This window comes from Narcine bancroftii, chromosome 1, assembly GCF_036971445.1.
Source record: "Narcine bancroftii isolate sNarBan1 chromosome 1, sNarBan1.hap1, whole genome shotgun sequence".
NCBI lineage: Eukaryota > Metazoa > Chordata > Chondrichthyes > Torpediniformes > Narcinidae > Narcine > Narcine bancroftii.
Window position 1 is genome coordinate 43,295,849 of NC_091469.1, and position 14,914 is coordinate 43,310,762.

Genomic DNA, 14,914 nt, shown 5'->3' on the forward strand with positions numbered 1-14,914 from the left:
TTCTGGATTTTCCCATCCTTGGAAACATCCCATCTGCATCCATTCTGTCCAGTCCTGCCAGAATTTTATATGTCTCTATGAGATCCCCTCTCAATCTTCTAAACTCCAGCGAGTACAATCCCAATTTGCGCAATCTTTCCTCATAAGTCATTCCTGCCATTCCAGGTATCAGCCTGGTGAATCGCCTCTGCACTCCCTCCATTGCAAGAACATCCTTCCTTAGATAAGGTGACCAAAACTGCACACAATACTCCAGGTGTGGTCTCACCAAGGCCCTGTACAGCTGCAGTAAGGTACCCTTGTTCCTATACTCAAACCCTCTCGATATGAAGGCCAACATACCATTTGCCTTTTTAACCGCCTGCTGTATCTGCATGCTCACCTTCAGAGACTGATGTACAAGTACCCCTAGGTCTCTCTGCACTTCCCCAATTTCTTTATCTATTGCCATTCAAATAGTAATCTGCCCTCCGGTTTGTATTACCAAAGTGGATAACCTCACATTTATCCACATTGTGGTGCATTTGCCATGTATCTGCCCAGGCCCTCAATTTATCCAAATCACACTGGAGCTTCCTGACCCCCTCTTCCGTGCACACAACCCCTCCTAGCTTAGTGTCATCTGCACATTTACATCCAATCCCCTCATCCAGATCATTAATGTAAATTGTGAATAGCTGGGGTCCCAGTACAGATCCCTGTGGCACCCCACTGGTCACCGCCTGTCACTCAGAAAATGAGCCATTTATCCCAACTCTCTGTCTTCTACCTGCCAGCCAGTTCTCAATCCACATCAATACTTTTCCCCCAATCCCATGAGCCTTGATTTTGGAAGTCAGTCGTTTATGCGGGACCTTATCGAAGGCCTTTTGGAAGTCCAGGTACACCACATCCACTGGCTCTCCCCCATCTATTTTACCTGTCACCATCTCAAAGAATTCCAATAGATTTGTCAAGCACGATTTACCTTTTGTAAATCCATGTTGACTCCGTCCGATCCCTTCTCTGCTAGTCATAAGCTCCGCTATTACATCCTTAATAATGGATTCCATCATTTTGCCCACTACTGATGTAAGGCTCACCAGCCGATAATTCCCCGCTTTTTCTCTACCCCCCTTTTTAAATAGTGGGGTAACATTAGCTATCCTCCAATCCATGGGTACTGATCCTGAGTCTATCGAGTTCTGGAAAATAATTCTTAAAGCATCTGCTATCTGAATGGCCACTTCCTTCAGTACCCTAGGATGTAGATTATCAGGCCCTTGGGATTTATCTGCCTTCAATCCCATCAATTTCCCCAAGACCATGTCCTTAGAGATACTGATTTCTTTCAATTCCTCCCTTGCATTAGTCTCTATGTTTCCCAACATCCTTGGGAGGTTATTTGTATCCTCTCTTGTAAAAACAGAACTAAAGTATGAATTTAATTGGTCTGCCATTTCCTTATTCCCCATTATATATTCCCCTGATTCCGACTGCAAAGGACCTACTCTGGATTTCACCAATCTTTTCCTCAGGGTCACTATCTTATAATTTCCAGGGTTACTTTTGGAACCATTTTTAAACATGATCTACCTGCTAAGGACATTTTAAATATTTCTGCCAGCCCCCCTGCAATTTCTACACCAGCATCCCTCAAGGTCTGAGGGAATATCTTGTCAGGCCCTGGAGATGTAGCCACTCTTATTTACTTTAAGACAGTAAGCACCTCCTCTTCTTTAATTTTTATAGGTTCCATGACCTCACTGCTTATTTTCCTTACTTCCCATGACTCTGCCTGTTTCCTGAGTGAATACTGATTTTTTTTTTTTGCTGACCTGTCTGATTTTAGAAGAGACCAATTTTGTCACTTACTATCCTTTTACCTTTCGAAACCCTTAGGATTTTCCTTCACATTATCTGCCAAATCAACGTCATATCTTTTAGCCTTTCTGATTTTTATCTTGAAATTTCTCTTCCATTTTTTAATACTCCTCAAGTATCTCATTTGCTCTGTGTTGCCTATACCTGTTATACACCCCTCTCTTCTTCTGAACCAGGTTCCCAGTATCCCGCAAGTTTCCCCATGCATGCTAACTGTGCCTTTAATCCTGACAGGAACATAAAAACAGTCAGAAATTCACCTTTGAAGGTGTCACTTGTCCTGTCTTGTTCCCTAATAGGAAATCCATTATTGCACTCTTTCAATATATAGAGGAACCAATCAGATTTAGAAAACTTCCCTGAACACATTTGACAAACACCAAGCCATCCAGTCCTTTTTCAGTATGTGAGGCCCAGTCAATATTTGGAAAGTTAAAATCCCCTATATCATAATTTTGTCAAATCTATGGATTTGCTCATCCAAATCTCATTGACTGTTGGGTGTGTAATCGATCCCCATGAGTCTGGTCCTACCTTTCCCATTCCTCAGCTCCACCTCAGTAAAGGGCCCTCTGGTTTGTCCTGCTTGACCACAGCTGTGATATTTTCCCTGACGAGCAGTGCTACTTGACTACACTACTTCCCACCTTGTCCCCTGTAAGGATTTCATTCCATTCTCTCAATTCCTCTGTTTCCATTACATCTGCACCCAGGATGAGGATTTCCATGCCAGATCATCAGAGATGTCCTCCATCTTCAAACAACGTCTTTCCCACCATCAACTCAGCGCTCACCTGCATATCCTCCATTACCCACACATCTGTCCTGGCCCCCTCTTCCCCCACACACAACAAGGAGAGGATTCCTCTTGTCCTCACCCTCCATCCAACCAGCCTCCACATCCAACACCTCCTCCTCCAACATTTCTGCCACCTACAAAGTGATCCCACCCCAGATACATATTCCCCTCTCACCTTCTGCAGGGACTGCTTCCCCTGTGACTTCCTTGTCCACTCTTCCCTCCTCTCAAATTATTCCCTTGGCACCTTCCCCTGTGACCACAAGAGTTATGCCCACACCTCCTCCTTCCTTGCCATATGGGGCCCCAATCAGTCCTTCCAAGTTGAGCAATGTTTCACTTGTGAACCTGCAGAGGTATCTACTGCATCCAGTGCTCCCATTGTGGTCTCCTCTACATCAGAGAGACTGGACACAGACTGGGAGATCACTTTGTTGACCACCTTGGCTCTATCTGCTGCAATAACGTGAATCTCCCAATGGCCATCCATTTCAATTCCCTATCCCATTCTCTTGCTGACATGTCTGTCCATGATTTCATGAACTGCCAGATTGAGACTACCTGCAAATTGGAGGACAACACCTCATCTTCCGACTAGGCACCCTGCAAGCAGATAGCATTAATATTGATATATCTGGCTTTCGTTAACTGCACCCCCCCCCAACTCGTTTTCCCGTCACCTTCCCTTAGCTCTGCCTCTCCATTCTGTCTCCTTTTGCACAAGCATGATAAATTCTGATCTTGTCCCTTAATCATATCCAATGAACACCGTCGGTGAGTCTGGATCCTTCCCCCAGCCAACATTGTCTGAATTCTGAGATTTTCTGCTTCTGGCTCATTCTACTTATTCCTCGAAGAAGAGCTCAGGCCTGAAATGTCAGGAATATATCTTTGTCCTATGGACGCTGCAAAGTACAGCTGAGTTTCTCCAGCATTTCAGTGTGTTTTGACTTTAATTCTGCTCCTCCCTCAGGACTTGAATGGTTTAATCCCAATCTTTGGTGTTGTTATTGTGGAGTTTGTATGCTCTTCTTGTGGGTTTCCACTGGGTGCACTGATTCCTCCCACATCCCAAAGACGTGCAGACTGGGATGGAAGATGGCTACTAGAGATTGTCCCTAGTGTATAGGGGTATTCTGTTGACACCATGGTTAAGTGAAAAAACACGCAAATGCTGGAGAAACTCAGGTCAAACAGTAGCAAAAGGAGACAGAATGGAGAGGCAGAGCTAAGGGAAGGTGACGGGAAAACGAGTTGAGGGGGGGGTGCAGTTAACGAAAGCCAGATATATCAATATTAATGCTATCTGCTTGCAGGGTGCCTAGTCGGAAGATGAGGTGTTGTCCTCCAATTTGCAGGTAGTCTCAATCTGGCAGTTCATGAAATCATGGACAGACATGTCAGCAAGGGAATGGGATAGGGAATTGAAATGGATACATCACCAACGCTTCGGGTTGAGCCCTTCATCAAGCTGTGTGGGAACATGAGAGATGTCCGAACAAAAGAGGGAGGGGAGGATGGTGAGGGTGGGAGATGATAAGTGGGCGGGGGGGGGGTAACAGTGCAGGAAGGGGAGGAGGAGTTAAGACTAGGTGGAGAGAGAAAGGAACCAGGAATTGAAATAACTAGTTATTGGGGAGGGGGGGGTGGGGGGAAGGCAAGGTGATTAGTAGAATGCAGTAAACTCAATGTTCATGCCCTGGTGTTGGAGAGTGCCCAGACAAAAAATGAGGTAAAAGGAATTCTTTTTTTTAATTCTCTCCATTTAGGATTTATTTTAAAGGCATGGGAATATCACGTCCGGATGGTGTAATTGGAAGATGTCGAATGATTGTTCACACAAGGGATAAAAAGAACGAACCTAATCCTCAGAGGTAAAATGTCTTATTTAAATATGAAAAATAATGGAAATGTTCAGGATCCTGGGGAAGGGGTAATCTGTGCAGTGAACATTTGAATCAACTCTACAGGCCTTTCATCACAATCTTAATTCATTTCCTTTCTCCATAGAAACTATCTGACCTGTGAAGTATTTCCAGCATTTGTTATTTTTCTGGTTTCTTGTGATTTTTCCTTCATGGTGTTCTCTGTAGTTCTTATAAACATACTGGTTTTCCTTGTGTTATCAACCTGACCTCCTTTTCCATTTCATCTTGTTCCCTAATTCCCTTATCACTCATATTTGACCTGTTGTCCTCCGTCTTCCTTGTGAATCTGTTTAAATCCTACCTTACCCATCATTTTTTTAAAGACTCCCAATTATGGCAATACATTTGTCTGTTAATCTTTGACTCCAATTTACTTGCACCGGGTCTCTCCTCCATTTAAATTATTCATCCTGTAGATGTACATTTTTATTCTATATTGTATGCTATTTTAGTTGCCATGGAAGGATGTAATTTAATCGGAGAGGATGCTGAAGAGATTCACATGTATGCTTCCAGAACTGTTGGGCTTGGGTTGAGGAGAGGTTTACGGGTCTGGCTTGGGTGGACACCTTGGTTGGCATGGATGAGTTAGGCCACAGGGCCTGTTTCAATGCTGTATAATTGCTCTTTTCACTTTCCCATTTCTAATCTAAATCTGATATTATCTTCACTGTTTTTGAAATGCTTTGTAAGTGTGAATTTTTCACTACAGTCCTCGCTGTGGAGATATATTTTTAAGATGGATAGTGTGACTAAAACTTGCAAAATAGCACACACAGACTCTGTGGCTGAAAGGCTGCCACTGTGATCCACTGCTCTATGGTTTAATAATTAATTTCAATAATGTATGTTTCTCATGGTCCTCCTCTTCTTCAGTACCCCCAAATCAAATATACTGCTATCTACATAAATAAATGTATTGTATCTCGCCACCGCCTCCACAAAATGATTTCTACCTCTTAAAGTCATTATTGTTCAGTATAGTTACCCATCCATGGAAATATAAATCCACTTTAAAAGGGAGGAGAATGCTTCCTGTAAAATCTCCAACAAAAATCAGTGGACATTAGTTTAATCTAAACATTGAATTTTTGCAAACTAAAGCTTTTAAAGGAAAATATTCCAAGATTAATGGATTTTGTTGGGTCCAGGCTTTTTTCTATTTTCCCACCATGTCCTTAGTTTCATTTCTATAATGAGCAGTACAAAATTCTTCCCTTTACTAAGGAATATCATCTGTACCTTGATGAAGGACACAGGCCTGAAATGTTGGTTATGTATCTTTATCTTTGCAGCATAAAGTACACTGTTTGACCTATAGAGTTTCTCCAGCGTTGTGTTTTTATTTTAATCACGGTGTCTGGAGACTTGTTTGTTACTCTCAACTGTATTACAGCTGGTTCCATCAAGACTCCACCCTAAACTAGAATCCCAAAGGTTCTAAATTGAAAGAAGATTGATATTTTGCCTATCGTTAACCTCTGGTCCCAGATTTTAAGACCACCAGATCTCTCTGCAAATAGTTGTTTGTCCAATTAGTTTGTTTGTCAAAGTCCCCAATGGTAGGCTAATTCAGAAAGTCATGAGGCATAAGATCCAAGGAACCTTGGCTGTCTGGATTTGGAATTGGCTTGCCTGCAGAAAGCAGAGGGAAATAGTAGATGGAACAAATTCTGACTGGATATCGGTGACTAGTGGAGTTCTGTACTGTGACCTCCCCCCACCATTCTCTTTGTGATTTTTATAAATGACTTGGATGAGGAAGTGGAGAGGTGGGTCAGTGTTTGCAGATGATACAAGGTAGGAAGTGATGTGGATAGTGTTGAAGGTTGTTGTGGATGACAACAGGATATAGACAGGATGCAGGGTTGTAGAAGTGGCAGATGGAGTTCAATCTGGGTAAGTGTGAAGAGTGGCACTTTGGATATATGTGGTTAATGACAGGATCCTTAACAGTGCAGAGGAACAGAGATATCTTGGTGTCCAGGCACACAGATCCTTCAAGGTTGTGTGCAAGTGGATTGTATGGTTAAAAAGGTATATGGTGTGCTCGCCTTCATGAGTCTGGTTAGAATACATTTGGAATATTGTGTTCGGATCTGATCACCACATTGCAGGAAGGATGTAGATGCTTTAGAGAAGGTGCAGAGGAGATTTACTAGGATGTTGCCAGGATTGGAGAAGCAAGGTTGACAGAGCTAGGGCTTTTCTCTTTGGAATGACAAAGGATGAGAGGTGACTTAATATAGATTACGTGAGATTAAAAACTAGAGAACATGGTTTAAGGATGAAAGGGGAAAGTTTAAAGGGAATATCTGGGAAAGTTCTTCTGGTGTTCTTTCTCCATTTGGAGTTAGAATATTGATGTGCCACTGAGATCCATGCTGGGGTGTCAACTGTTCACAGTTTGAACTGAATCCTCTGGTGGGAGTGTGGAATGAGGTGAATTAGTAAATGGAGCTCAATTTTGACATTTTAAAAAAATGGATAGGTACATGGAAGGGAAGGGTATGGAGGGTACAGGTCAGTGGGACTGGGCAGAAAAATAGTTTGGCACAGACTAGAAGGGCTGAAGGGCCTGTTTCTATGCTGTAGTGTTCTATGGTATACAAGATTATGGGGAGCTTGGATATGGTGGTGAGCCAGCACCTTTTCCGCAGGTTAAGTAGAGGAAAGTTTAGAGAAGTCGTTAGAGGTAAGTTTGTTACAGAGTGGTGGGTGCCTGGAATACATTGCTCGGGGTGCAGGTGGAGGCTGGTACAATAGAAATATTCAAAAGACTGAGATAGGCACATGGATGAAAGAAAAATAGAGGGTTATGGGTGTGAGGTAGGTAAGAATTAGATTGTTGTGGTCTAAGTTTGCATTTATCAGCACCACATTGTGGGCTAAAGGGCCTGTGCTGTAATGCTCTAGCTAACTATGTTACCCAGTTAAATTTAGGAGATGATATTTTTATCCTCTGTTTCTGAGTCAGTTTTGGTTGCTGCCTGCATAGTAAGAAATAGTAATACTAAGACACCACTTATCAAATAATGACAACTCTATCCCTGTGAATCAAATCTGGTAGCTGGATATTGAATGTATGCACGCTTTATTAAGAAAAGTTGCAGCAATTATCATTTTGTCTCTTTTACTCTTGAAATCGAAATTTTTTTATGAATCAATTAAGAAGGCTGATATTTGCAGTTTCGTTTGTTGGTAGTTGCAAGCATAGTTTTCTCAATTGCACTAGCTGACAATATTGACAAAGGTGCATAGAAACATAGGAACAAAGGGAGTAGGAACAGGAGTAGGCCAAAAATGGCCCATCGAGCCTGCTCCGCCATTCAATACGATCATGGCTGATCTAATTTATGACCTAACTCCACCTACCTGCCTTCTCCCCATATCCCCTAATTCCTCTATCATGTAAAAATTTATCTAACCGAATTTTAAATATGTTTAATGAGGCAGCCTCAACCACTTCCCTGGTTAGAGAATTCCAAACATTCACTACTCTCTGGGAAAAACTATTTTTCCTCATCTCTGTCCTAAATCTACTCCCCCGAATCTTGAGACTGTGTCCTCTCGTTTTAGTTTCCCCGGCCAGCTCAAAAAACCTTCCTACATCTATCCTATCCATACCCTTCATAATCCTATATGTTTCTATAAGATCTCCTCTCATTCTTCTGAACTCGAGCGAATACAATCCTAGACGATTTAATCTTTCATCATAAGTCAACCCCTTCATCCCAGGGATCAACCTAGTAAACCTCCTCTGGACCGTCTCCAAAGCCAGTATATCCTTCCTCAAATATGGAGACCAGAACTGGACACAATACTCCAGGTGCGGTCTCACCAGTACCTTATACAGTTGCAACATTACCTCCCTACTCCTGAATTCAATTCCTCTAGCGATGAAGGCCAACATTCCATTTGCCTTCTTAATAACCTGCTGCACCTTCAACCTAACTTTTTGCGATTCATGCACAAGCACTCCCAAGTCCCTCTGCACAATAGCATGCTGTAGTTTTTCACCCTTGAAATAATATTCAGCTCTTTTAATTTTCTTGCCAAAGTGGATAACCTCACACTTATTAACATTGTACTCCATCTGCCAGACCTTTGCCCACTCATCCAGCTTAACTATATCCCTCTGCAGACTCTCCACATCCTCATTACAATTTGCTCTTCCACTCAATTTGGTGTCATCCGCAAACTTGGCTACACCACATTTTGTCCCTTCCTCCAAGTCATCAATGTAAATGATGAACAGTTGTGGGCCCAGCACCAACACCTGCGGCACCCCACTTACCACTCTCTGCCAACCTGAAAAACTCCCACTTATCCCAACTATCTGCCTCCTGTCAGACAACCAATTTTCAATCCAGGCCAATATACTTCCCCGGACTCCACTTTCCTATAACTTACTGATATGTCTCTTGTGCAGCACCTTATCAAACGCTTACTGGAAATCCAAATATACAACTTCAACCTGTTCACCTCTATCCACCGCACCCATTATATCCTCAAAGAATCCTAACAAGTTTGTCAAACAAGATCTTCCCTTTCTAAAACCATGCTGCGTCTGCCTGATTGAACCCTCACGTTCCAAAAGTTTCACTATTTCATCTTTAATGACGGCTTCAAGCATTTTTCCAACTACAGACGTCAAGCTAATTGGCCGATAATTTCCAGTCTTCTGCCTACATCCCTTCTTAAAAAGTGGCGTGACATTTGCTGTCTTCCAGTCTGCCGGGACCTGCCCAGAATCCAAGGAATTTTGGTATATGACCACCAATGCATCAACTATAACTTCTGCTATTTCCTTCAGAACCCTTGGATGCATATCATCAGGACCAGATGATTTGTCTGGCTTTAGTCCCATTAGTTTCTCCATCACTACTTCCTTTGTAACAACTATTTTATCAAGGCCCTCCCCAACATTCGCATCCTTAACTCCGCACTTGGGCATGCTGGACGTGTCTTCCACCGTGAAGACTGACACAAAATATTTGTTTAATGCCTCGGCCATTTCCTCATTTTTTGCTACCAGTTTTCCTTTCTCATCCTCCAAGGGTCCTATGTTAACTCTGGCCACCCTCTTCCGTTTTATATATTTATAAAATTTTTTTGATTTCTGTTTTTATATTTTGTGCCAGTTTACTTTCATAATCCTTTTTCCCATTTCTTATTACCCGCTTTGTTCCCCTTGTTGTCTCTTAAAGTTTTCCCAATCTTCCAGTTTCCCACTGCTCTTTGCAGCTTTGTACACCTGCGCCTTCAATTTTATACTCTCCTTTATTTCCTTTGTTAACCACGGATGATTTTTCCCTCCCTTGCTTCCCTTTTTCCTGACCGGAATATATTTTTGTTGAGCATTACAAAATATTTCTTTGAAAATCTTCCACTGTTCCTCAACTGTTTCATCAATTAGCCTGTGCTCCCAGTCCACTCTGCCCAATTCCTCCCTCATCCTATGGTAGTCACCCCTGTTTAAGCATAATATATTAGTTTTAGATCTAACTATTTCCCCTTCCATCTGAATGAGAAATTCAATCATACTATGATCGCTATTTCCCAGATGGTCTCTGACCATTACTTCATTTACTCTACCTATCTCATTGCACAACACTAGATCCAGGAGAGCATTTTCTCTTGTGGGTTCCTTAACATGCTGTTCAAGAAAGCTACCGCGGATGCATTCTATGAAGTCCTCTTCCAGACTCCCACGACCAACTTGATTTTCCCAATCTATGTGGAAGTTAAAGTCCCCTATGACTACTGCTGTATCATTATTACATGCCTCACTTATCTCTCTATTTATTTCCTGTGCCACTAAACTATTGTTATTTGTTGGGCGATAGATAACACCCACCAATAATTTTTTCCCTTTGTTATTCTTTATCTCTACCCAAATGGACTCAACATTATGCTCTTTAGATCTTGTATCATTCCTCACTACTGCCTAGAGCTCGTCTTTGATTAGGAGTGCAACTCCACCTCCCTTACCATCCTATCTCTTTGCATCACCTGATACCCTGAAATTTTAATTCCCATTTAGGGTCACCTTGTAGCCATGTTTCCGTGATGGCTACCAAATCATAGGCATGGGTACCGATTTGCACCTCAAGTTCACTAACCTTATTTCTAATACTGCGGGCATTCAGATAAAGTGCCCTTATGCTCTTTGTCCTTTTAATATCTAGTGACTTCTGTTACCTTTTCTTTTGATTTTTCTGCCCACTATTTTTCTTTTGTAATTTTCTTAACACTATCAACGACCCGAAAACTCACTGCACCATCTGATTTTTTACTTTCTCCTCCCAACATTACTTTTCCTGGCCATTACTTTATCTTCCCTACCCTTTTCCCTATCACTCTGGTTCCCATACCCCTCCCAAATTAGTGTAAATCTTGCCCCAGTGCTGTACCAAACATACTTGCCAAAATGTTGACACCTTTTGCATTATTATTAAAAAGCATTGTATCATAATTGACGCATCCAGCGGTAATTTCACACGTGAAAGACTGTTAAACATTAGAGCCACAGTACTGAGGGTAATTAATAATGTAGATTGAAAATTTGCTAACTGACAGAAAAATAAGTGGGAATAAATGGTTTCTTTTCCCCTTGGGAGTTGGATTCTTGGAGTGCCACTGAGATCAGTGCTGGGGTCCCAGCTGATAACTGTTTATGCTTGATCCTTCCTCTGAATTACTGAGGATGCATAGAGGCTTTGAGCGATCTGTACAGGGTAAGTGAATTGGCAAGTGGAAGATGGTGTGGAGACATGTTGGAGTAAATTTTAAATGCTGAAGGATCGAAGAGTGTAAGTCTGTAGCAGTACCTGGGCGTTAACATGTAGGTACAGCAAACAATTTGAGGGGCAAGTGGAATGTTTATTGCAAAATAATTTAGCTACAAGATACATCTTTGATTATGTGGATCTCTAGTCTATTCTGTATCTCGAAGAGAGTGGTTTCCCTGCACGATTATTTCCTGGGCTAGCTGACTTATCTCAAAGAGCTTAAATTGACTGGGCCAGTTCTCACTATAGTTTAGAATAAAGTGAGGTGATCTCATGTATTAAAAAAATAAGGCATTGGAAGGGTAGATGTAAGGATGAGGTTTCTCCTGCCTGGGTAATTTGGAGCTAGGATTATCATCTCAAAATGTGACATTGAATATTGGGGACATTTTCAGCCAGAGTAGCAGCATAGAAGTCCACTAGTTTGAGTTGCTACCACACAGCCTCAGTGGGTTGGATTTGATCCTGACCTTAGGTGGTGTCATTGTAAAAACTTTCTTCATATGACTGCTGGGTTTTCTACATTCCAAAGACATGTTGTTGGGTTAATTGACTCTAGTATGAATAAGTGATCAGAGTATGTGGGGAAGTTGATGCACTTGGGAAAAAGAGTGGGCTATAGGCAAATAAGTGGGGAATTGTGACGGATGGGATTTACAGTAGATAAAAGGTCCTTGGGCTGAATGGCCTTGTATGTCATCAGAGGATCTAAAATATAAAGGAGTTGTGAATGATTGGACCTCTCAAGTAGCTTGTTGATACTAATAACCAAGTTGCATTTAAGGCAGAGATTAATTATTTTTTGATGCATGAGGAATCAGAGAATATAGAGTTAGCATGGGAAAGTATCACTGAGCTAATGGATCACCCATGCTCTGAATGGTGTAGCAAAAAAAAATATCGGCTAAATGGTCTAGGATACCTTTTCCAATGTTCTTTGGAATTTAATATTTAGGGCTTTAGGACTCCTCGTCCTTCAGTTTTTTGAATGCATATCACATTATGTCCCTAAATGTTTCCATTCTGTTTATCTCAACATGAAATAGCATTTGTTCTGTTTAACATTCCACTAACCTGGATATATCTTCCTGAACTTGTAAATTTCTTCTTTTCAGCCAATTATTATTTGCTTATTTTAGTGACATAGAGCAAATTTCAGTGTCTCTGTCCAAATTATCCAATTGCACACCAAGCTAATTATTTGCTAAGCTTTAACTCCATTGACTCAGTGGAAGTAACAGTTACCGCCTTAATCTAATACAATCAACTTTGGTTCATGTAATTCAGCTAGATGTTTATATAATATGCCATATTTTTTCTAATATATCACTGTGAAGAATATGTATATTCTTTGCCTCTTTAATTTTCTTTTTTTTTGTTGCTTTTACTGAGGGCAATTTCTTTGTCTATCTTGGCATTCAGTAACTATAACATTCTAAGTAGTCTGTATGGTGATACAATTAAAAAAAAGTTTGAACAACCATGCAGATTGTATGTTTTGCATTTAAGAAATATAATTCTCTGCTCTGGTGCTAATAACTTGCAAACAAGTTATTCTGAAGCTTTTGCTTACAGGTTTGACAGAATTGCACGTACAAGACAGACCATGCAAAATGATGGCTTAAATTCACTCACATATAAAGTGCTACAGATCAAGAAATACCCATTATACACCTTCATCGATGTGGATATCGGTGGGCCTGGAAGGCCTCCTTCCTGAGGACAATAAACTGAAGAACTTCTTGGAACAAAGTCAACTCAATCATAGACCTCTTAAATATGAATTTTGTGTTGTATACCTTGTGTGCCTTATTCAATTACATTTGTATGCTGCATCTCCCCCTTGCCTAGTGCTAAAGTCACTAGGGTTTCTATGCCTTAACTATGGGAATATGATCAAATTAGACACATATTAAAAATTACTATTTTATAGATAAAAAAATTGAGGAAGAAATACCTACATGCAAGAATTATCTCTTATTATAGTTCCTTAACCAGGTTTTCATTTCCATGTTCATACTTTACATTTGGACCCTCAGGAATGTCATAATGCTCTGTTCCAAATAAGTATTTTTTCTATTATTTCTTCTTGACATATTTTTGGTTTCTGCTCTTTTGAGGATAGCTTTAAAAACATTGTAAATGGATTTGTATAATTGATGCCTGTAGAATGTGATACCTAAAATGTGACACTTGTCTGCTCGAGTCAAGCTGTTGTTCTTAGAGAGTTGATTCTCTCAAACTTAAAATTGGACAATTATAACTATTAGGAAAGTTATATTCCACAGGCATTTGGTTACTGAGGTCCAAGTACTGTGAAGATGGCTTCTACACTCTGGGAAGAATATTAGATGAACTGAAGACCAAGTTAGATTACTATTTTTTTATTAAAAATGCCCTCATGATACAAGCTGTTTATTATCCATGTCCAAACTCTCTGGTGAAAGTTGTGGTGTCTGCCTTGAACCTCCTTGGGTATTGTACATTAGCAATGACATTGGTTGATTTTTGACGCAGTTACATCAAATCATTTTTGAAGATCTCATAACTTTCACTTTGTCTCACAAGGCTGCTTTGTGTTAAGTGACAAATGTTTTGGAAAGTATGTAATGGCTTTTTAAAAAATTCATTCTACCCACAGATACATCATGTATACACATTTACATGCTGCCATGTACTGTGTGCACACAAGCAACACATACATGCACACAATCCATGTGCACTGACTTGGTTTCTTCCACAGACCATCAAGCAATTATGTCTTTTTTAAAAATTGTTGCCACTTTTGCCTATGACTACAATTTAAATTGTGTTTAGAAAGCTGTCTTTGAAAATCCCTTGCTCCTGGACTGAGTTCCAGCCAAAATTTTAAAGAACAAAAAAATGGCAGCACTGCTGGAACTGCTTCATTGACAGAGCTACTGCTGATGTGGACCCAGGAGAGCGGAGGCACAGTGCTGCTCCACAGGGTTCAACTGGCTGCTCATAATGTGGACGGCTCCATACTGGTGTTAAAAAGCCGCTCAAAGGACTGACAACGTTTTTAAATTAAAATCCTGCCACTACAGGCCTGTACTCAAGTTGACAGCACCCTTGCTCGGGAGGGGCCACGAGGGGTTGCAGACTCCGAAGAGCAGCGGACTGGCGCAGGACACCAAAAATGGGGAGAAAGCCCCCACAAACCTGTTGAGCAGGACAAACAATGGAGACGACCCTTCAGAAAGGTGAACAGGCAGTGGACCACCATGGGACTTACTGGCTGAGGCACCTTCACAAGCTACAGGCAACTTGCGGTGTGGGGATCGACATGGGCTGGGGACAGCTGGATATGGTTCATGGGAACCAGTAATCAGAGCTGGGATTTGAGAGTGTACTAAGAGCAAGAAGGGACCATGAAGGGCCTTGAGCACTGGAAGGTTCCTGGTTGTGTTGGAGGTTTTGAACCTGGAGCTCTGGTTGCCGATGGATTCAACAGGAGCCTGGTGCAGAAGCTAAGGGAGCACTGGAGATGAATCCACAGACACCATTTT

The 14,914-nt window shown here is 41.3% G+C and overlaps 1 protein-coding gene across 1 annotated transcript in view; it reads left to right on the top strand.

Moving 5' to 3' along the window:
* The window catches only part of LOC138757554 (beta-1,4-galactosyltransferase 1-like), an 83,983-nt gene extending 70,189 nt beyond the window's left edge, over positions 1–13,794 (top strand). Inside the window, exons 5-6 of the mRNA XM_069925109.1 lie at positions 4,432–4,536; positions 12,960–13,794. Coding sequence (XP_069781210.1) covers positions 4,432–4,536; positions 12,960–13,104 — 250 coding nt within the window. The 3' untranslated portion in view covers positions 13,105–13,794. The remainder of the gene's footprint in view (positions 1–4,431; positions 4,537–12,959) is intronic.
* Positions 13,795–14,914: the final 1,120 nt, after the last annotated feature.